We start from the raw sequence: 21,728 nt of genomic DNA on the forward strand, positions 1-21,728 counted from the left end.
GTGCAAAAAGACCAATCTGGATTTCACCCATAGCCATCCATATTTGTATTGCTTTTTCTTTAAAATTGCTATTCTTATGAGTATGGTAGAGAGACAGCAAAGAGTATTTTTTATACACTTTCCAAGAGCGAGCAGGTATGTTGTCTGCATGTCATTAGAAGACTAAACAGTCTAGTCAGGATGGTGCTTACTGGTACCTGGCCTTGACTCAGCCAGATACTTCTCCTTTCTGTTGTCATCTCAGCATCACCTCCCCCAGTGGAGCACATTCCTAGGTCTCCTAAAATGGAGAGAATAATGTATATGAATGTTTAAAATAAAGTTATTGCTATAGAAAGGCATAAAACTGCTAGTTGCACTCTGGCTTGGATTGCTGGAGGGAGAGGAAATTCCCTTGCTAAAAGCTTAGGTGTAGCTGTAGAGCAGCAGACTGACCTTCAGATGATCTGTGCTGCAAGGAATGTAAGGGTTCAGGCACTTCCTAGCATGGAGAAGCAGTTTTTGAAAACACGTGGATTGTTTTGTTTCAATATAGCACTTTCTGACTGCTGTTACCTTAGAACCCATTGTAAAAAACCTGTTGCCTGTTCCCTCAGATTGGGAGCCTTCAGGGTGTAGGGAAACAGCAAGAAAATCAAGCCTGCCTCAGGGAAGTGGAAAGAAATGAGAAAGAAGTAGTGGCAGGGAAAAAACACTTAAGAATAAGGACATGTACTGTATTGAATTACTAGCATTTAATTTAGCTACTCAATATTCTCTCTGTTAAAAACAAAGCAAAGAATGACGATATATAGGTGAATTGCTTTCAGATTTTTAAATAAATCTCTTTAATAATTGTTGGTTCTCGTAATAAGTATTGATAGTTCTTATAAATAGTTCAAGTTGGGTAAACTGGATTCAGTCTTCACTGTAGCTTACCAATAATTTTAGATGAAGTCTGGTGAGAGTAGGGAATGCAAATAAGCCACCTTGTATATGAGATGGGATATAACATCTGTCTCATAACGTGGATGTCATCAGAGTGGAAATGCTGAATCATTGCATGAAATATGCACAGATAAGCAGGGTGGTCAGCTTTGAGAACAGTTTGACTTTCATCCTGAAGCCTTCAAATCCTTTATTAAACAAATTTTTACCTTGAAAAAAATCCTGTGAAACTCAGACCAGTACACTGGGTCTGTCTTTCTGCGTATGGGTTCCCTTTTATTATACGAAGACTAAGGAGCAGTTCTGGTGGCCCAGAGATCTTTGGCTTGCTCAGTGTCTCAGATGATTTTTGTGAATATTGCCATTTTTGGTGCCATGGGTACTTTTGTCCCCCTATGCTGGCAGCTCTGATTTCCTTACAATTAATCAGAATCACTTTGAGCCCTACTTCTGCAAACTTGGACTAAGGACTAAGGAGGCTTGCACAGTCCCTGTAAGCAAAGGAGGTCTAGTTTGGCACAGGAGTTAGCATCCTTGTATCTGGCTTCAGTATTCTTCTGCTACTCTCCCCCCACCTTCCTAGGAAATAACTGCTCTAATTGGATTTTAAAAACAAGAGAGAAGCCTATATCAAAAAAACTATGGTAATTTAGAGAGCCCTGGCTGATGTCCAGACAACATAACAGAGCTTAACTATCTTGCATAAGGGCAACGGGATTTACTTTGCATTATCAGCAGTAAATATGTACGTTCAAGAAAAGTAGTAGCTGGGACAAAGAGACACATATATTTTCATACTTTATTCTTGTAACTGGACATAGCACTTTTCACCTGGGGATTTCAAAGCTCTTCACAAAGTAAAGTAAAAGTATGTTTGAAACCTAATATATTGGGAGAAATAATCTAAGAACACTTCATTCTTATGTAAAGATTGCTTCTGTAATGCTGCCAAGGTCAGCAAGCCTTTGGATTATTCATTTCACAATTGCTGGTTGTAGTAGTTCAATCAACCTGTGCAGCTTTACCTTGCACACTTGACTACTCAGAAACATTTTATAAAGGACATTGCCAAGGATTTGTTCATAACTTTAAAATATTTTCCCTCCCATAACGTTAATAACAGTCCCTTGCAAACCTTGCTCTGAACTCTGTTTCCCTGCTGGTGGTTTTTCTCCACGGCATCCATAAGCAAGAATGTCCAGTTCCTGGCTTGTTTTTTTCAATTTGACAGTACCAATTTAAATATTTTGTACCCTACATAATTCTCAGCAGGAGTCAAGAGTCAAAGTAAGTTCAATCCAAACCACATTGCAGTGATTGAAAATTCTCCCTGACTGCTGAGTAATCATTGTCTTAAGTGAAATAAATTTGTATTATCAGCAAAATTCCTGGTAGACAGGTCATAAGGAAAAGCCTTGATATCGAATGAACTTAGAGATTACATTCCCCACTACTGGCATGGTCCATTCAAGACAAAGTTAGTCAACTCAATCTCTGAGGATGCAGGAGACTTGTATATTTTTTGCTGCTCCTTGGTTAGGCAGAAAGAGGAAATCAGTTTTCTCCAGCTGTTCATTTAGCACCTAAAGACTACAGAAAGTGCTGCAAAAATACTAGGCATTTTTTGGGTGGGTAAATAGATATATACAAAATTCTGAATAGGAGAATATTGATCACATGTTAGGGTAACTGACTATTGTTACTCCTTTTTTAAAAAATTCAAATATTAAAGTAATTTTATAGAAAGCCAAAATCATGCATGGTGACATACAATTTGTCCCTGAGGAATAGATTTTGATTTGTGAAACAAAAAGATTTATTCATATGGCTTAACTTTACTACTAAATCTTTTACAATCATCTGATCAGACATTGATCTTCCATGCATGTGCTCTACAGTAAGTTATAACCAATTTACCTATCGTAGCAGGTATTTCAATATTTCTGGTTTTTATATATATGAGAGTAAAGTAAACTGTAGAACTTAAGATATTAAATGCTGTGCTGATAAGTATTCTATAAATAGGCTATTTCTGAGTTCTGGTACTGTACTAAGCATTCATAGAGTACATAAAAATACACTGTCATGCAGTTCACAATTAACATTAGACATAATTTGACAAGTGAGAATGACAAACAGTAGAAAGTTAGAAGCACAGAAAGATGGTTACTTAAGTGAAGCAACTCAAGTAGTTAGATTGGGGAGTTTTAGGTACGAGCTGTCAGTCAAGATGGTGGATGTAAAATACAAGGAAGGAAGAAAGAATATGGCTCTATTGACTTACTTTATGGGGTGTTATGGTGGGAGTTAGAGAAATGTATGATGACATATATTCTATAAACAGAATTTGGAATAACCAAACAAATAATAGCCATGGATTGGTGGGTGAAGGGAAGTCCTAGTGTAGGACCCATATCAGCACCACGTGGTTCAGTGTGCAGAGCCCACTCCCGGGGAGGTGTTAGTGCGTGGCAGGTCCCTCCCATTCCCCTTGCAGCCACATGGACCCTTCAGTAAATCAGGGAACCAGCAGAACAGGGGCCACAAAAGGCAAATTTAATTAAGTATAAAGGAATTTGTCCACAGCAGTGAGAAAAATGGGAAACCTCCACTTAGAGCCTCCTACCACCTTCTCTGTGCATGTAAAAGCATATTTAATTCATAAGGTGCTTCATATTCCAAAGGTGCTCAATGCACCATACAAATACAAACCAACTTGTGTATTCAGCTGTAACAAGTCTAGTTTAACTGTCGATGGTCTTGAAAGAGGCAGGTCTTATGCCATACTCTGCTTATGCAGGTACTTTTCTGTATGCTGCTTAGGGCATACGGCACACTGGTTGCTCTGAGACACATCCCATTTGCCTGCATACCTTTCTTAATGGTACAGGAAACCTGAGGACCTGAGGGTTGGGAGTTTGAGAGGGCAGTGGAGCAGTAAAGCTTTCCATATGTAGCACCAAATTCCTCTGGAAATTTAAGCCCTAAAAATATCGAAGGGCCAGTGGGTAAAGCAAAGAGTTTTTAAACAGCAGTGGTGAATGTATGTTAGGCTCATGCACATAGTTCCCCTCTGCAGATACACCACTGGAAACCTGAATTGCTTCTGAAAATGGAACTGGTTCCTTAGAAACATGTATCTGTCATTGAGCAGCCTCCACCTAATCCATCACTGAACTGAAATGAAGCTCTTTGATGTGTGTATACACATGGCAGTTGAGGGAGGAAGGGGAAAAAAAATATTTGGTAATGGGAGATTATAGGGAAACCTCTTTACATGGAGAAATGTTTCTCTTACATGGAGAAAATGTAATTTACAATATTATAGCTAGACAGAAAGCTGGCACTAACATGTTGCATTTCTTAGAATTTCCCTGTTTTTTTCTCTTCAGATAAAAGACTGCAGCAACTGCAGCGCAGTGAGCGTTGGCACCCTGGGAGCTGAGAGCTACACGCTAACTCAGGGTGCAAAGGACAGTCATTACTTTCATAAACGGTGCTACTGCAGGATGAAGTGCTTCTTAGCAGTGCCCCTCGCTGCTGCTAACCTTGTGTGGTTCCTAAAGTTTTGTAGTGAATTCCTGCACTGTAAGCATGTCAGAGTTGCTAAATAACTCACACCTGCACAGTGCAATATATTGCTACCCACTATAACAGCTAAGCAGCATTTATAATCTGGAATACTGAATACAAAAAGCAATGTAAATCCAATCTTCACGTACCAGCTTCTAAGAAATAGATGTGCCACAGAGAATAAGGCATATATAAGCGATGTCGTGCACCCACAAGCAGAGAGTTAGGTTGCAGCCTTGGCCTTCCACCTACCAGATCTCATTAATCTTCTACATGAGGATTGCTATTGTGAAGGTTATTAGTTCACTCCTACATCCCCTGAGTAAACACGTATGGCTGACCAAGCCTTTCAGTTTACCATGAGTCAAAGCAGAAGGGTTACACATTTCTGTAAAAGTTGGTGTGACTTGGGAATCATCCTTGGGTTAACCCCAGTAGGCAGCTCAGCACTGCACAGCCGCTCCCTCACTTCTGCCCAGCTCCCAGTGGGACTGAGTAAAAGCAAGAGAACTTGTGGGTGAAGATGAAAAATGTTCAACAAGTGAATAAATGGAAGAGAAGAGTTAGAAAACAAAATAAAACAGGTGATGCAATGGCAATCACTCACCACCTTCCATGGGTAGACTGGTGCCCAGCCAGTTCCCAAGCATCAGATGGGTGACTCCCTTAAACGCCCTCCTCTCCCTTTCTGTTGCTGAGCATGACATTATGTGGCACAGTTAGTTAGTTCAGGTCATCTGCCTGGTTGTGGCTCCTCCCAACCCCTTGCTGGCCCCCCAGTGTATTCCTTGTGGGGGCAGAGTGGGAAGCAGTGAAGGCTTGACACTGTGCAAACGCTGTTCAGCAAGAGCTAAAACATCACTCTGGTTTGGTCATAAATCTAAACCTTAGCATCATATGAGCTGCTATGAAGACAACTCCGTCCCAGTCCTATAGTAACATAATATATCCTACAAATAGGATCCTGATAATCTTTTGGGGCTGGATTGAATCTTACCAGTCTCCTTGAAAGAAATTTGTTTAAGTAACAAGGTTTGCAGTGGCATATCTTAGTAGATCTGACTGTAGGAAAAGATATACAGTGGATCTTGCCATAAGCCATCATCATAGTTTTTGCTTCCCAAAAGTAGGAAATTAAAAGAGCTAATTTTCATTGTACTTGCTTCTATATCACTCTGGCTATAAAGGGACCTGAGAGTGGGTATATTTTCTTGTGTCAGAGCAATATAAATAGATTTTATGCAAATCTTATCCCCCATCTAGTACTATCTATTTTCTTGTTTTAAGTGGCTCGAGGTTAACTTCTCTGAGAAGTCTTCAAAATACAAAGTAGCAGGGGGGTATTAAAAAATTGCACAGTTTCCATTGTAGATTTCAAAGAATGTGTGAGTGGTGCCTCCTAAAGAGCTCATCTTTGTTGAAAAGTGAATGAAGTGGTTGGATTGTAACTTGCTTTCTACAAAGGGTGACCAAACTTGCCATAAAAAGACATTTTTATGGCTCATAGGCTCTGACTCCCTAAATTCATTACTTTTCAACATTTAGTAGAGGAACCTGGAGATAAAATTTTTCTTAAATCAATGCAGGGAATTGAAGGAAAAGTGGAGAAATTCAAGTTTGCCAGAATTGGCGACTTAATGATATTGTTTTCATTGATGCTTAAGATAATATTAGTTGCTGGCATCAATAATGATACAAAGCCAGCTATCTTTTCTTATGATATGAAGAATAAGACTGTAAACCATCTGTCTTAACACAGTCTCTTACAAAACTGTCTTGCCCAGCAGGGCATGAAAAACGGTTCACGTGAATTCTGAAATACTTTCAAAGGATAATAAATTCAAAACCATGTCAGAAAAAGAGGTGTAGAAGGACTAGTCAGTGCAAGTGAATCTTATCGTGTCCTAATAACTTTCAGTCTTTTAAAATGCTGTGTCATTAGCAAGCATGTAGCACTCCAGTGCCTAAAATGACAAAATGACAGCAGCGTTTCATAATGCAGATAATCTAATGCACTTTTGGGTTTGCATTTGCAGTAGCAATGTTGGTTTATGCAAAACTGAGTAGGTGAGTTGAATTCCAGCAGAATGCACATTCTCACGGCAGAGAAAGTAAAGCATGAAAATAAAGAAGGTGATTGAGACATACAGTGCAGGGTAAAATTCTGTCTCGCTCAAGAGTTTGGAAGGAAGGTCAGGGAACTATTAATATTATGAAAATAATGCTTAAATGCACTGTAAGTGTTAGAAAGACCTGGTGCTGGCCCTTTCCACAATAGTGAGTTTTACCCAATGGTGGTAGTGTCCTGTCAGAATAAAGCTATAGTATTGTTATGCATAATGGAGTATCCGTACAGGTTCATGACTGAACCAATATTTCAGTATTGATCATCATGATTCTATGCATACTTTTAAGCAATCAAGTAAACAGCTTCTTTGGTAGTGATGTGTGCAATTTTGATTTAAGAAGGAGGCAATAAGTACAATCCTGAGCTGTACAGGTTGCACACTTGCTGTAGCACAAGGGCCAGCCTGTGTTTTTCAGTGTCTGGCAGGAGGAATATAGGCAGAGGAGACACAATCAAATCCTATGATTATTTTTTTTTTTGTGCTAATGTGTAATTTTGACTCTTGCCAGATAAGTCAGTAAAAGTAGTTGCTCTGTACTCAATGTGTCTGCTCCCTCTATATGTTCAGAGTCATATATAAGTAATTCAGTAAAAAATAGCACACTTCTAGTGATTAATAATTCACAAGCTTCATACCTCTTTTAGCTACCTATTAGGACACGGATTCTGTTTTTTCTTGTGTTAGCTAAGCAACAGTCATCTGCACAATTATGTGGATCTTGCTAAAGACCATCAAAATTTGAGGATGCAGCTGTCACTGAGCCAGTTTGGTCCACCCAGTTTGCATACAGGTGGTGATGTCAGGCAGGAGAAGGGGAGAACTCAGCTTGGCACCCAGTGCATTTGGAGGTGTGAGGAGGAGTGAATGTTTTTGGAAGAGAGATGAGCAGTTAGAAATCACTTCAGGATAACACACCTGCAACCCGCGCTGTTGTTTCACTGCGCTTTTGTTTTGGAGAACTGCAGTAGGCAAGAGCAAGGAGGGGAGGAGACAGCACTTTCCAGGCAGCTGTTTTAAATCCATGCACACTGTGCACAGCTGCTGTGTCCTGGGGCTGGGAAGGGTGGTTTGTAAAAGCATGCCAGGCATTTGCAGAGAGCCACCTTCCCTTTAGCAGCACGTTACTGTATGCAGTGCCTCCTGCTAGCCTGCATTGACTTTGAAGAGTGGGTAAAAGTCTCTATACTAGTCTAAGTTAAGGGGGAAAAACTGTGGAACTGGTAAAAAGAAGCAGTCTGTGTTCCAGAATCTGGATTAGATTAGAACCACAAAAATCAATGACTGCTACGTTCCTCAAGCAGTAAAAAGTGCTCTGAGTTTTTACTGGCTACAGTCTATTTGACTTCCTCCTAGAGAGTGTCATTTTGCGTAGTAAGCACATAATTTGTAGATAGTACAGGATATTATTTTTAAAATACTATCTTATTTTACTGAAAATATTAATGCCTTGCTAACAAAAGACCATTAAATAAATTTTAAACTCCTCCCTAAAATGCCTTTCTTCATTGCTTTATTTTAATTTGAAACTTTTTTACATGAGAGGTTTTGACAAAGTATTATGGATACAAGTGGAAATAAACCCCGTAATTCTTGTGTAGCTGCAGTCCTCAGCCCAGACATAATTCAAAGCAACATATATAGTTGTTATGACATGTTAGTGTTACTAATTTCCCAGAAAAGATTTTCCCTGAAAAATTGTGTGATATGTGATTCTAAGTTACCATTTCAAATAATGTTGTAATACAGAGAAAATTTTTATTGGATGAATTTTTGAAGTCAAGTTTAAAATAATAATATGATCCTGTTTTTCTTTGGCAGAGTATCAAGAAGAAAAACACAAGTAAACAAGAGATGAGCACATACCTGCGATTCATAGTCTCTCGTATGAAGGAGCGGGTGAGTCTGAAACGGGGAAGTTTATCGAAGTGTTGGATTGCGCTGCAGAGGGTGGCCATCTGTGACTGTGCGGGGGGGAGGGCTATAGGAGGGCGTCATTTTATTTCCTCTCTCATAAGCTGTGTGTATATTTCAACATATACTTACCGTGTCTCGTTGCTTGGGTCCGTATCATTCTGGCAGGAGGATATGCCATGGGCCCGTGGCTCCTTTGAAATGGACATTTTTCAGGTTTGAGACACATGTAATCTGTCAGATTTTGGATCTACGGTTTGGCCTTGTGTATTCCCCACCTGAAATATTCCAAACTATTGCGTTTATTTTAATCTTTTTGTGTGTGTGTTTTAAGCAGATTCTAAATGCAATTACTTACACTGTCTCATGATCCTTTCAGGCTATAGATCTAAACAAGAAAGGGAAGGACAACAAACATCCAATGTATAGAAGGCTGGTACACTCAGCTGTTGATGTTCCTACTATACAGGAGGTAGAGTGACTCGCTTTCTAACTTACACTGCTGTTTATGTTGTCTTTTAACACTGAAGATAAACTCTAAGGACTAAAGCACTAATCCTGTTTAATTCTGCCTATGATCAGTATTTCAGTATTGTATCCAGCATTGGATATGGGAGCTTAAAATTTCAAACATTTCCTCATAAGTAAGTAAAACTAGTGGTCCCAATTTTTCAGACATAGAGCATCCTCAGTTCCTTTTGTAGTAAAATTTTACTATGAGCTGTAGGTAGCTGAAATCTTTAGAGAAAGCACCCTTCATCTAAGTCCCTGAACATGGACTTGACTGCCCATGTTTGCGTATCTGTCCCAAGGTTTTTTGACCATATTCCAATTTTAGTCATTAAGGCCTTGTGTAGGTGGCAACTTTATAAACATTAAATGATTCATAAAGAACTAACCATTTTGTTGATCACAAAAAGCCAAGACTCACTTAAAACATCTGGTTTGGATTAATTGTTCCAAAAATAAAGTACTAGCAAATATGTTGTCCTTTTTTTCTGAACCAGAGGTCTGACCATGACTCATATAAATCAGCTGCACATGACCAAAATGAACGGCATATTCATCTTTATTCATTGCAGCAATTGGGTTACTATGGAGTGCTGTAGAATATATTGCCCTTTACAACCGTAGATGTGAAAAGCCTTTGTTTTATTATTGTTGTTGAAACACATGGATAAAGAATAGCTTCACTGGCAGTTTTGGAGACCAACAGGTTAGGCCTTCCTTTCACTCGTTCACCTCCATCTGCTTCCGTGGAAGGTTTTTTGGCCTTGATAACAGCCTAGAAACTGATGATGTTTTGTTTGATGATGGGAATTCTCATAGGTGTTCTTGACAGAGCACAACTGAAAATGCTGCGTTCCTTATCAGACAAAAGACCATACTGGGAAAACCAACTGCATGGCTCCACGTAGGCATTTGTTACGAGTTTGGAAGACTAAAACAATCAACTTTCATTGGAAAAGCACTGACTGTCAAGGGAGGATCCCAGAAGTATAAAGGCAGTCAACATTGATTTGAAAATAGCTGGTATTTTAAGGTACAAAATCTTCACCTCAGGGAATATATTTTTATGTTAACAAGTGTTCAGGGCCACACCTTATGATGAAGCTACTCAGATTCACCTTGTTATAACCAAGATATTTTTTTCAAAATTTAGTCAAGTATTAAAGCATTTGTTTTACTTCTGGACATTGCATAAAGGGACCAATGCAACCAGTGTTCAGGTGTTAAAAAACCACATCAAAGAGTTGTAAGTGTTCCTTCTGTATGCAGGAAAGGCAGTGTCTGATCTGTGTTGCATAATGCAGATTTCCGTGAAAGCTTCTCTACATAAAACAGGTACAGCATTTTAAAAGTTTTTTCACAGTCCTATGTTTTCTTTTTTGTAGAAAGTAAATGAAGGGAAGTACAGGAGTTATGAGGAATTCAAAGCAGATGCTCAGCTGCTTCTACACAATACAGTGATTTTCTATGGAGGTAAAGTACCACATTTACTGCTTGCTTTATCTGTATCTGTAAGAAACACACAAGTTCAGGCTCAAATTTGGTATTAGATAATCTTAAGCGTGGATGAGGTCAGTTGAGAACCCTTAAAAATCAAAGTAAGCTGCAAGAGGACTTTGCAGGGTCTTTTCTGGGCCACCTACTACACAGCTATTTCCATCCTCCCTGAGTAAACCTGTTAGTGGGAATTTGCACTGTTTCTTATGCAGCCAAAGTCATAAGTCAGTCTGTACTGCAGTTTTCTGCCAGTATACATATGTTGTTCAAGGGTGGAGAGAAGTCTGATCTCTGATGTGCTGTGTTAGCAGAAACACGTACTATAGATACATATTTTTCACTCGTGGGCAATGCCTGCCATATTGCAACAGCAAATATAGTGACATCCACACTAGAAGTGTCCTGCTGATGCAGTCTGATTGGAAGTAGAAGAACACCACCACCATGTCCAGAAGGTACAGCCAGGTCCTGTAACAGGGTTCTCTAGAGCCATGTTTTCAGGAAGGATGTGGTTCTTCCCTGTGGACACGGCTCCCAGCAGGGACACTGGGAGGAGGGTGGGACCAGTCCATTTGCAGCATCAGGAGATCCACGCTGCTGTTGGTACGGGGAGATGGCAATGTGCTAATGGAGAAATACACAGGTGTAAAGGGAAACACATAGTGATAACTAGTCTGTGAGGCATTACTCTGAGCAGAAATACTTACATGATTGTACCATGCTTCTGTCAAGTGGTGATAGCAGAGCACAGTGTTTCAGGACAATTGCAGTGTGTCATTAAGACAGTAGCAGAGAAAGAAACAGGATCCTTATTAGGAGCAACCCTGTCTCCCTGCTGCTGCTCCACAGATGTGTACTTGTATTGTTCAGTTTAAAAGCTCCCAACAGTATTTTTGCATATAAATATGAAAGAGAAAACAAATAGAGGACTGATTGTTAGAAAATTTTAAATGGAAGGGTTATCCAAGTGACTAAATTATGTTTTGTATTCTCAAGCAAGACGATTGCAGCATGAAAAGCATAGCAATGACAGCTGCAAATCTTTGTTCATACCATTTATTTTTCATTTTATAGCGGACAGTGAACAAGCTGATATCGCAAGGATGCTTTACAAAGACACATGTCATGAAGTAAGTAGTACCAAATAATCAAGATATAGACAAGATACTTGATTTTCATTTCAGAATCTAAGAAAATTATTCTTTGTATTACAGAAATTAAAAGGGTGTGAAGTTGATTATAAATTTTCCACTAACTTTATAACAACTGATTCAGAATTCCGTATTTTTATTTTTTTTTTTTGCAACGGGACTATCATTTGGAAATATTCAAATTTTAGTTTTGAAAATAATCTAGGAATGCATAGTTGGACTAGAAGTTATTGTACTTGCTAATATAAATTGAATCTGAGGTGAGATTCCTACCAAATTCTTTAATTGGCATTGAAACATTTCTCAACATTCAGAGGAGACCAAAAAATAAAGCTGGGGAAGCTGTCACACTTTCTCCATTTGTACAGTTGAATTACTTCTTTCAGAATGTACTTTAACTATTTGATTAATTTAAAGAACTATTCTTTGCATTTTATCTATAATAAATCATTAAGAATTGAATTAGTCTTCTCCCTCTGCCTTGTTTTTCCAAAACGTGGCTAATGTTTCTGCAGCTTGTCTTTTATCCACTCTCAGCTCACCTAAGTTTCACACCTCTAGTTTGCACGGGCAGAAGTAACTCCAGCAAATTAGCAAGCAAGGCTGAAAAATGTTACTGTTCTAGGAGAGAAAGATACTACTGAAGTCACATAAATAGGATTTTTTGGGCTTATTTACCTTTTACCTTTTTTTTTTCCCCCAGCTGGATGAACTGCAGCTTTGCAAGAACTGTTTCTATTTGTCAAACGCGCGACCTGACAATTGGTTCTGCTATCCTTGCGTATGTTGCTCAAACAGATTTTATTTGTTTGCTTTTCTGTATAAAAGCCTGCAGGTTTGATGTCATTAATGCCTTGAATATTCCGTTTCAGTAGGCTTGTTTCAAAAGCATGGTTAAGACTCTGTAAGCTTAGATACTTTACACAAGTGAAATGTTGATTGAAGTTCAAAGCTCTAACAATATAGGTTATAAAACTTGGTTATCAACCAGTTACAACAGTCTCACAAGAAAATAAGGAGCTTACAGAAATAAAATTCTGCTCCTGGATGAAGCTATAAAGACAAGTTTAATTTTTGGGCTGCTTAAGATCTCTCTTTTCAATAGACAGTTACACCCTTTTCAGACTTTGTATTTGTTTAACTTTGATCCAAGCAATACATCTAACAATGAAATATGTATTGTAAGAAGAAAAAAAAATGAAAATAGCACTAGACATAAACAGCAACCATATTCTTGAGATACTGGCGTAGTATTGCAGAAAAAATATTTGTGGGAGAAATCAAAATAATACTTCATATCCAATAATAAATACAACATTTTTTCCAGATACCTAATCATGAGTTGGTTTGGGCCAAAATGAAAGGCTTTGGGTTTTGGCCAGCAAAAGTCATGCAGAAAGAGGACAATCAAGTTGATGTTCGCTTTTTTGGCCATCACCACCAAAGGTAATTTATTAATTCCATGTGCTGCTTTTTACAAACAAAACTTAAAAGAATTTATCTCATCTATCATGTTGTAAATCCTGGCTCAGCTAGTTGCCAACATTAGAAAGACTGAGTACTTTGCCATAATTGTTTCAGAAAATTTAAAGCTTAGTCTAACACATCTGAAGTTGCCAAGTGGCTCAGAGATTCCCTTTCCACAGTTGCCATAGGGATTTTACTTAATGCCGTTTTAATTAAAGAAAGCAAGTGAACTTCAACTGTTTCTTCCAATCATTAGCAGCCTGCTAATCCAGTCCAAGGTGAAAATTGGGCAGAAAGGTACTCTTACTACCAGCAGCATTGACTCTGCAATTTTCTCTTCTGAGGAGGCACTTGGCAATTTTGTGTTTTAGTAACATAATACACATCGCAAATGTTTCTGTCTCGCTGCTAGAACATTGATGGAGCTCCTGCTGTGAGCCCATTTGCAATTTCCGAGAACAACTCTTTACATTAGAAACTTCACTCTTAGAGATCAGCTTTTACTTCCATCTCCAGTGGTTGGGGAGGGTTATAGTAGTGTTACTACAATGGATGTACTGATTTTTTTTTGCTGTTTGATTTATATGCCTATAATGTGAGGAGAGGAGACATTTGCAAAGTAATTCATGGTTGTTGGGAAGGTGGTATACTTTGGTGCATCCCAAAAGGGCCTAGATAATTCAATAACAGTGTTGTATGAGGCTGTTTATTTAAATTGCTTTTCATGTAACTTGCACAGTACATAACATGTTTTCATTTGTTATATGAACTACCAAGATTTTCTAATAGGCATAACATGGATAAAGGATCTTTATTTGTGTCACAGTCACAGAACAATTTACCTTGAATCTGCTTGCAAATGCAGCTTATCTCATTAGTTCTTCTGGCATTAAGTTCACACAGCTTCCAACTATTTTAAAAAGTAACATGACACTTGTGGGATGAGATGCTTTCAACTTCTTAAACATGTGCTGATAGAATAGGTAAAATACATTTTATAGGAGTGCCAGTGCTTAGTTACTGTGCTGGACTTGGACAAAAGGCCAAATTCCTGGTTGGTGTAAATTAGCATTGTTTCCTTGACTTTGTGGAAATGAAATTCATATTGCAAGAATTGAGAATCTCATCACAGACATTTAATTTGTTACATTATTTACTCTGTTATGTAGATGTGTATGACAGTGACTATTTTTCTTTAATGTCCAGCGCTACTTGGTATAACCTTTCAAAATGTCAAGAGCTGCCCATCTCACTCCATGAGGACTCTCTGAAAATATTTAAGAGGACAAAGTACCTTTGGAACCAAATTACTGGCATTAATTCAGTCCAAAAGAACATGACAGTCCCCACATGAGTTCAGTCCTGATAGACAGGGGCCAAAACTACAAAATATCTCTGTTCAAGGTGATAATTTGGTCCATTCCTTGACACTTTTAGCAAAGAGATCAAGGGCTAACTTGGCTAACTTGGCATACGAGCCCTAAGTAAAGATGTTCCTGTGTCTGACTTGGTGCATTTAGCAAGAGAGCAGGTAGGAGATGTGACTGCTGTTGGTGCTGGGGGAGGTTTGTGGCTCACCAAAAATGAGACTTTCAGCCACAGCACCCATAGCTAACAAGTGCTTAGAATAACCGAATGTCTAAGGGTATGCAGTCTGTGTTTTTTCAAATGTGTTGAATATACAAAAATTCTGAGTAAAAAAGAATAGTCAGTGATTGGCCACTGCGAAAACTGCTTTTGAAGTCAGTTTCTCAGGTCAAGATCCTTTATCTGCACTTAAGATTTCTAAATCTGCATGTACTGTGTATTCAAAAGGGCCTGGATCCCCTCTGAAAACATTCAAGATATCACAGTGAACATCCATCGGCTGCACGTGAAGCGCAGTATGGGGTGGAAGAAGGCCTGTGATGAGCTGGAACTGCACCAGCGTTTTCTTCGTGAGGGAAGATTCTGGAAATCAAAGAATGAGGATAAAGGGGAAGAGGAGGCAGAGTCGAGTATCTCTTCTACCAGCAATGAGCAGGTGAGTGCTGCCACAATGTTAGCGATCAGGGCAATTTATTAAAGGGTACAAAGATGACATATTTGTGATTAATCTATTAAAATGGCCTTGTGCTCTGTCTGCAGTTTTGTGCTGACAAGAGGGTTCAAATGCTTATTTTCTCTGTTTTGTGACTCAGTAATAACAAGAATATAGTTTTCCTCTTTCCTCAGTTTTTTGGATGACCTCTGGAAGTTTTAAAATGTTTGTCACCTACAGCACCTTGACAAGACAGACCAGGTTTTCTAAAGTTAAATAGGAATGTTCAAGTTAAATGTCACGGATATCAGATAGACTGCAACACTGCCTTCTTGGACTCCCATCAAGGGACAGCCCTGTAGCTGGTCAGCCTTTTCACAGCTGGAGTATGTTCACTTTGGACTATATTCTGGGTTACGGATCCCTGAGTAACAACAATCATGACATTTTCAGTGAGTTCAGCTAAAGTTAGGTGGAAACATTGCACTTGAGGACCATGTGGCCAGCAACTGATTAAAGTAATTAAAAATAATTCTGCAAAACAAGAAAATTTGTATTACTTTTAACAGAGGTGAAAAGCACAAAGGGTCAAGATACAAAACTTTGCATTGCCATATGGAAATTCCCTTATCGCAGCTGAACCTTGCTAGTCATTCATTGTCCAAGAGGGTGTTATATATTCACTATTACTAACTTGGCAGTAAGATTTTCATAGCTTGCAGTGTGCTTCTCTGTATTTTTGGCAGCCTTTTCCCTGGCAACATCTTGTTTCCTCATTTAAAACCACTATCTTCTCTATAAGTCTATATTATAAAAAATCAGCATGTTTTGACCCTCTTCCTTTGCCCTTTTCTCAAACAGGTTTGTCATCCAATTTGTAGCTAAAAAACTTAAAGCTTATAAAACTGGATGTTGATTTAAGGGGATGCGCCTTATCAAAGTGATTTTAGGGTTTTTTAGTCTAGTTTGCTTAGCTAACCTTCTGTAGCCCCTTTATTTAATGTCGTGTGTGCAGTCATGCAATGATGTATGATGAAACAGGAAAACGGTCACAAATAATAGTTAGGAAAGATAACAGTGACATTTTCCCAGTTTTTCAGAAGTGTCTATTTGCATATTTTGTGTTCCACGCCAGATGTTCATCCTCCACTTGGTTAATGCCTATACCTGTTTCACTGGTTTCCGAGATACAGGAACATAAGAGTAGTGTAAAACGGTGCTGTGGAGTAGCCTGCAGTATCCTGTCACTGACACTAGCTAGTCCTGGATGCTTCAAAGACAGGAGTAAGAACTTTTCTGTAAGCCACTGTAAGATAATATAACATCCACTCTTGTTTCTATTGCTGGAGATCGGCTTTTATTCTAAAGCACGAAGTTTTGTACCCCTCCAAGCATACAATCAGTTACAATCAGTTGTCACAAGTGTGGATAATCTTACCATCTTCACATATATATATATTCTCTTTGTAATTATTGCTGTTTTCTGGCTTCCATCAAGATCTGCTGCCTAATTATGGGTCACTGATACCAGAATATTCCAGAAAACAAAATGTTTTAACTCATGTGTGAAATGAAGAAAAGAATGGTTAAGGGTATTTTAGCAAATGCATATTGAACACTAGAACTTGTTCATGAAGTTTGTTCCTTTATGCAATCATAGTCATCAGTGATAATGTGAAAAGGTTATTGTGTGCACTCCTCATTTAAGAACAGTATTTAACTTCCATTTGCTAAATTAAATAATTGCAAATAATCACAAATAAAAAGTACATCAGTCATGTTACAGTGAATGCTACTTACATGAACTGTTTTTTGGAATGATTCAATGTGCTTTTCTTAATGTTCACAGCTGAAGGTTACTCAGGAACCAAGAGCAAAGAAAGGACGACGTAACCAGAGTATGGAACTCAAGAAAGAAGTAAGTAACCTCAATTACCATGTTTGTAGAGATAGCAAAGTACAAAAAGCCTGAAATTTTAATAGACACTCCTTCAATTTCTGTCACCTTTTACTGATTTTACAGTATTAATCTTGAAATTTCCAGCCCAATAGCTTGGTCCTCCTTGCTAGCAAATGTAATTGTACCTCCCACGTGCAAGCCGCTGGTGTCATCATGGTAATATTCTGTATCATTAATAAATAGAGTCAGCTTACAACATGTGTTTTTTAATGGCGAATTCAGGCTAGTTAGTACATCTATAAACAGCAGAAATTATAAAGGATTTTGCATGATCAAGAATATTAAGTTTATAAAATGTATAAACTTAATATTCTTTAAAATTTGTCTGTGGAACTTCCTTGTTTATCTGACTTGCACACTGAATCACCGTGTAACCAAGGGACTGTATTATTGTGCTTGTACACAAGGGGGCAGTTACCGAGGCAGCCATAAATCTCCTATTTCCTAACTTTTGACTGCTTTTTCCTGGCCTTGTTTCAGCTGCACGCTGAACACTAGACGAAGTTGCACATATGCAGAGTTCTCAGAAGAGGACTCAGGACTCCATTCCAGAGGAGGGTTGAGGAAGGTTAGGAGCAGAGTTCTGGGGGATGGCCCTGGTGCCTGAAACACAGACATTGCTGCTCCTTATGGCTGGGTACCTGCCTCCCCGTTGTGTCTGATACCACAGGGTGAGGCACCTTCATTGTGTCACCTTCAGTCACACACAGTTTGCTCTTTCTGGGGCACAAACTGTATCTGAGTACAAGGCAGGGAGACTACAGTTTAGGATGTCTCATTGTTTTTATTGTGTTTTCTGTCAAGCAAATGCTGTCATATGTCTTAACATTTATGCCTTAACATTTGCCACCTTAGCTCTGCTCACATTTGATCAGTGATCCAGAAGTCACCACACTGACTTATTAGGGAGTAATTGGTTGCAAAAAGGAATACAGAGTCAGCCTTTTGATTAGTGTGAGCAGTGCCCCGTCACACAGACGAGCACCACGTCCAGTGACCAAGTCTGGTGTTAAAAGGACTGTGTGCTTTGTACACTCTTACATGAGCTTTAAAAAATCTAAGTCCAAACAAACAAACAAACAAACAAGTAATGTTCATCCGTTTCTTCAGACACTTCAAATATCAGTAAGAGTTTGCAGGGGGTTTATTTCTATCTGTCCTAAAGAGCAGGAACAATTAATGTTACAGTGTAACAACACAGGCTTGTAAATTCAGTACAGTATGCTACGGTAACTATGATTTTTTTCTTGATAATTGTGCAATTACAGAAAACTTCTGTGGTCATCCAAGTCTAGTTCTATATTATTGGAAGCAAGACTTAGACACTCATTAGTCTTTCATCTTCAAAGCACCTTTGAAGTACTAATCAATCTTTGCAGCAGTTCTGTGAAATCAGTGGAATATTACAGACTCCAGTGGAGCCTGTTGGGCCAGAGTAAGTCCAGAGTTTGCCAAAATAATTCAGCCACTGGCCACGCAACTACAGTCTCTCCAGGGAGAATGGTAGGGGGAAAAATCTATAGCAACCCTTTAGTAATCCCAAGGGATACGCAGTGATTCAGCACAGCCTCTGATGTTGGTGGTACTTTTTGGGAAGCAAGGCTGGTGAGCACGTCACACTGACGCCGTACCTGTGCTTCCTTCTGGAGTCAGAAAAGCCTGAGCAAAGAGCCTACCCACTGTCATGCTGGCTTTCCTCAGGGATCCGACGTACCTTTAGTACTAAAGGTCTTCAGCAGACACCTTTCACAATAATTACGCTGGCATTAGTCATATAACATTTTTTTTTTTCCTCCAGGGAGAACTGAAAGCTAACTTGTTCTATTTTGAGATATGGTTTTTACAAATTTGTTCTTTCTCTGTAGGAGCCAGAACCTGAAACTGAAGCAGTAAGTTCAAGCCAGGAAATTCCCACAATGCCTCAGCCCATTGAAAAAGTTTCAGTCTCAACTCAGACCAAGAAGTTAAGTGCCTCTTCTCCAAAAATGCTGCATCGGAGCACCCAGACCAGTAATGATGGAGTGTGTCAGAACATGTGCCATGACAAATACACCAAAATCTTCAACGATTTCAAGGACAGGATGAAAGCTGATCACAAAAGAGAAACTGAGAGAGTTGTGCGAGAGGCAGTGGAAAAGGTAACACTTGCTGAACACCACCTACACTCTGGTTTGAGGAGTGGAGAAGTGTAGATTTTTTTCACATACTTTTCTACTTTTGTAACATCCACCCTTAAGAAAGTGAATAAAAACCCCTTTCCAAAGAGACCACATAAAAATAGACCATTTCTCTACCAAAAGACCTTAGTTTAAACGGAGGACTCCTGCTTTTTTTTGATTCTTGTCCAGTGAAATCAGTTTGTGATCCCAAAATGAAACTAATTGTTCATTCATGAGTATCCATTTCCAAAGCCTTTGTCTCTATTGTCAAGTGTGGTTGTAAACAATGGCATTGTTTAGATGCTATTCATAAATAACTCCTCTTTTTTCAATCTTCTGACCTAAACATTAAATAGATCACTGAAAATTTTGTTTAATTTTCTGATCTAATGAAAACCTGTTTAAAGTTCAATATCTGAGCCTGAGCTTGTCACCTTTGGCTAGAGAGAGCAGGACAATTTAGAGGATCATTTGTCTGACCTCTCTTAAGTACCTGTCTTAAGACAAGATGAATTTCCTTCTGGATGAAGGACTGTGAATGAACCCAGAGAGTTTAGGTGTTAATCCTGTAAGATTAAGACACCAAACTTTTAGATAACTGTGCAAGGACAAAGGAATCCCACCGACAATGAATACTAAAAGGTACCTCTTACTGAACTCAGCGATGTTCTATTTTGTATTTTCCATTGTGCCCTTGCTGCAGATTTATATGCGGTTGTAATTGGGATGAGACAAAATCTTTGTCTATGATAAATTCATAAATTTGTAAACTGATCGTTGACAAAATATACACAGAACCTATTTGGCTGTTTTTGTAGATGCCTAGTAGAATAGAAATATGGTAACATTTTTATTTTGAATGTTTCTTATGGGATAGCAGTTCCGTTAAAACTCTAAAGGAGAGCAGTTTTTGTTTTCTAAATAGGAGAAACATCTAATTATGTGACCTCCAATCACATCAGTAATAGAGATTTAAAGAATAGGTTTAAAGAAGATACTTTTATTCCACTAGCTGTCCATTGACTTGCTCTGCTGACTTTCTTATGGCAGCTGCGTACAGAGATGGAAGAAGAGAAAAGGCAGGCTGTAAATAAAGCTGTGGCCAACGCACAAGGAGAAATGGACAGAAAGTGTAAGCAGGTAAAGGAGAAGTGCAAAGAAGAATTTTTAGAAGAAATTAAGAAGCTAGCAGGCCAGCATAAGCAACTGATTTCCCAGACCAAGAAGAAGCAGTGGGTAAGTGTCAAAAAATTTATTACAGGAGAGTAACTGGAAATGCATACTGCAGGGCAATGGAAGGTGATTTCTTCCTTACTTTTAACTGCTCTGCTGTTTCACTGGTCTTTCAGCCTCAAGGTTTTCTCCCTCAAATGACTGCTTTCAAATTTTCTTAACGCCCAAATTTCAACTTGAAGTTATGATTACTTTCCATTTTAATTAAGTAGTGTTAACAGCACCATCTTCTTGAGTTCCATCAGATGATGGTATCAAAATACTTTTTACTAAATGCATTTTTACTCTGTATAAGACACGTTTTGCATTATGTTCACACTCCTTTGATCTCAAGGCCCCAGAGAGTACAATATCTGGCTGCATCAATTTAGATTCTCTTCCTAATAATGCTGGTAGTGATATCCTTTTGGCCTTTTCCTCTCCTAGCTTTTTCTGCAGCTCTTTTATGTTCTTTTGTAGTTAAGACGTGACTTTCTGAAATGTATTTCCCTCTCTTGTTCAGTCCTTAAGCCCAAATCTGCAGCATTGCCTTCAAAAATCATGTTTATGTGCCCTTTAGAAAAGTGAAAACAGGCATCTAACTTACCAGTCTCTTACACGTTGCAAACTTTTCCCTGTTTTTGTTTGTTTCATGTCTCCTGTTTTCAAGCCAGAAGTGTGTTCTCCCACATGGCTGTTACAGCATCGACTCAAACATTGCAATAATCCCGTGCTGGTAGCCCGTAGCAGAGTGGGGGTTATGCTGAGGGGCCGTGAGCCTGGCACACACACAGACTTTGCTATTTCTTTGTTAATTTTCACACGAAAAGGAAATGAAAGCCATCGTTCAGGAAATCACACCGCACTGTAATAGCTGTCTATAAAATACGGGAGGGTGGGTACCAGATTTTCTACTGGCCTCCTTTTGAGCTTTGGTTTTGGCAGCTGCAGCCGAGCGGGTGGGTTGCCACAAGATGGCACGCTGGTCTGAGCAGCCAGGGACAGCCACGGTCCCACCGCCACTGCCGCCAGGGACAGCCAGCCCGGGCTCCTCACACAGCCCCCGCTTGTCTTCTGCTGTAAAGGGCTGTTTGTTTATCTTCAGCCTCATTAGTCCCTGTTGTTACAGATGAAACCATGGTCCCTGCAGAGAAAACTCTGTTCTGCAGAAGAGTGAAATAAATGCTAAGGCAAGAGAATGGGTTGCTGACT

General features: G+C 39.0%; 1 protein-coding gene across 3 annotated transcripts in view; it reads left to right on the forward strand.

The window, feature by feature from the left end:
- Positions 1-21,728, forward strand: part of ZMYND11 (zinc finger, MYND-type containing 11) — a 105,740-nt gene that overhangs the window by 78,008 nt on the left and 6,004 nt on the right. For all 3 annotated transcript variants that reach the window (XM_014945000.1, XM_014945001.1, XM_014945003.1), the window contains 10 exons: positions 8,448-8,525; positions 8,920-9,012; positions 10,436-10,523; positions 11,622-11,677; positions 12,402-12,479; positions 13,026-13,144; positions 14,981-15,188; positions 17,035-17,103; positions 19,011-19,283; positions 20,355-20,540. In XM_014945000.1, coding sequence (XP_014800486.1) covers positions 8,448-8,525; positions 8,920-9,012; positions 10,436-10,523; positions 11,622-11,677; positions 12,402-12,479; positions 13,026-13,144; positions 14,981-15,188; positions 17,035-17,103; positions 19,011-19,283; positions 20,355-20,540 — 1,248 coding nt within the window. The remainder of the gene's footprint in view (positions 1-8,447; positions 8,526-8,919; positions 9,013-10,435; positions 10,524-11,621; positions 11,678-12,401; positions 12,480-13,025; positions 13,145-14,980; positions 15,189-17,034; positions 17,104-19,010; positions 19,284-20,354; positions 20,541-21,728) is intronic.

This window comes from Calidris pugnax, unplaced genomic scaffold, assembly GCF_001431845.1.
Source record: "Calidris pugnax isolate Ruff unplaced genomic scaffold, ASM143184v1 scaffold54, whole genome shotgun sequence".
NCBI lineage: Eukaryota > Metazoa > Chordata > Aves > Charadriiformes > Scolopacidae > Calidris > Calidris pugnax.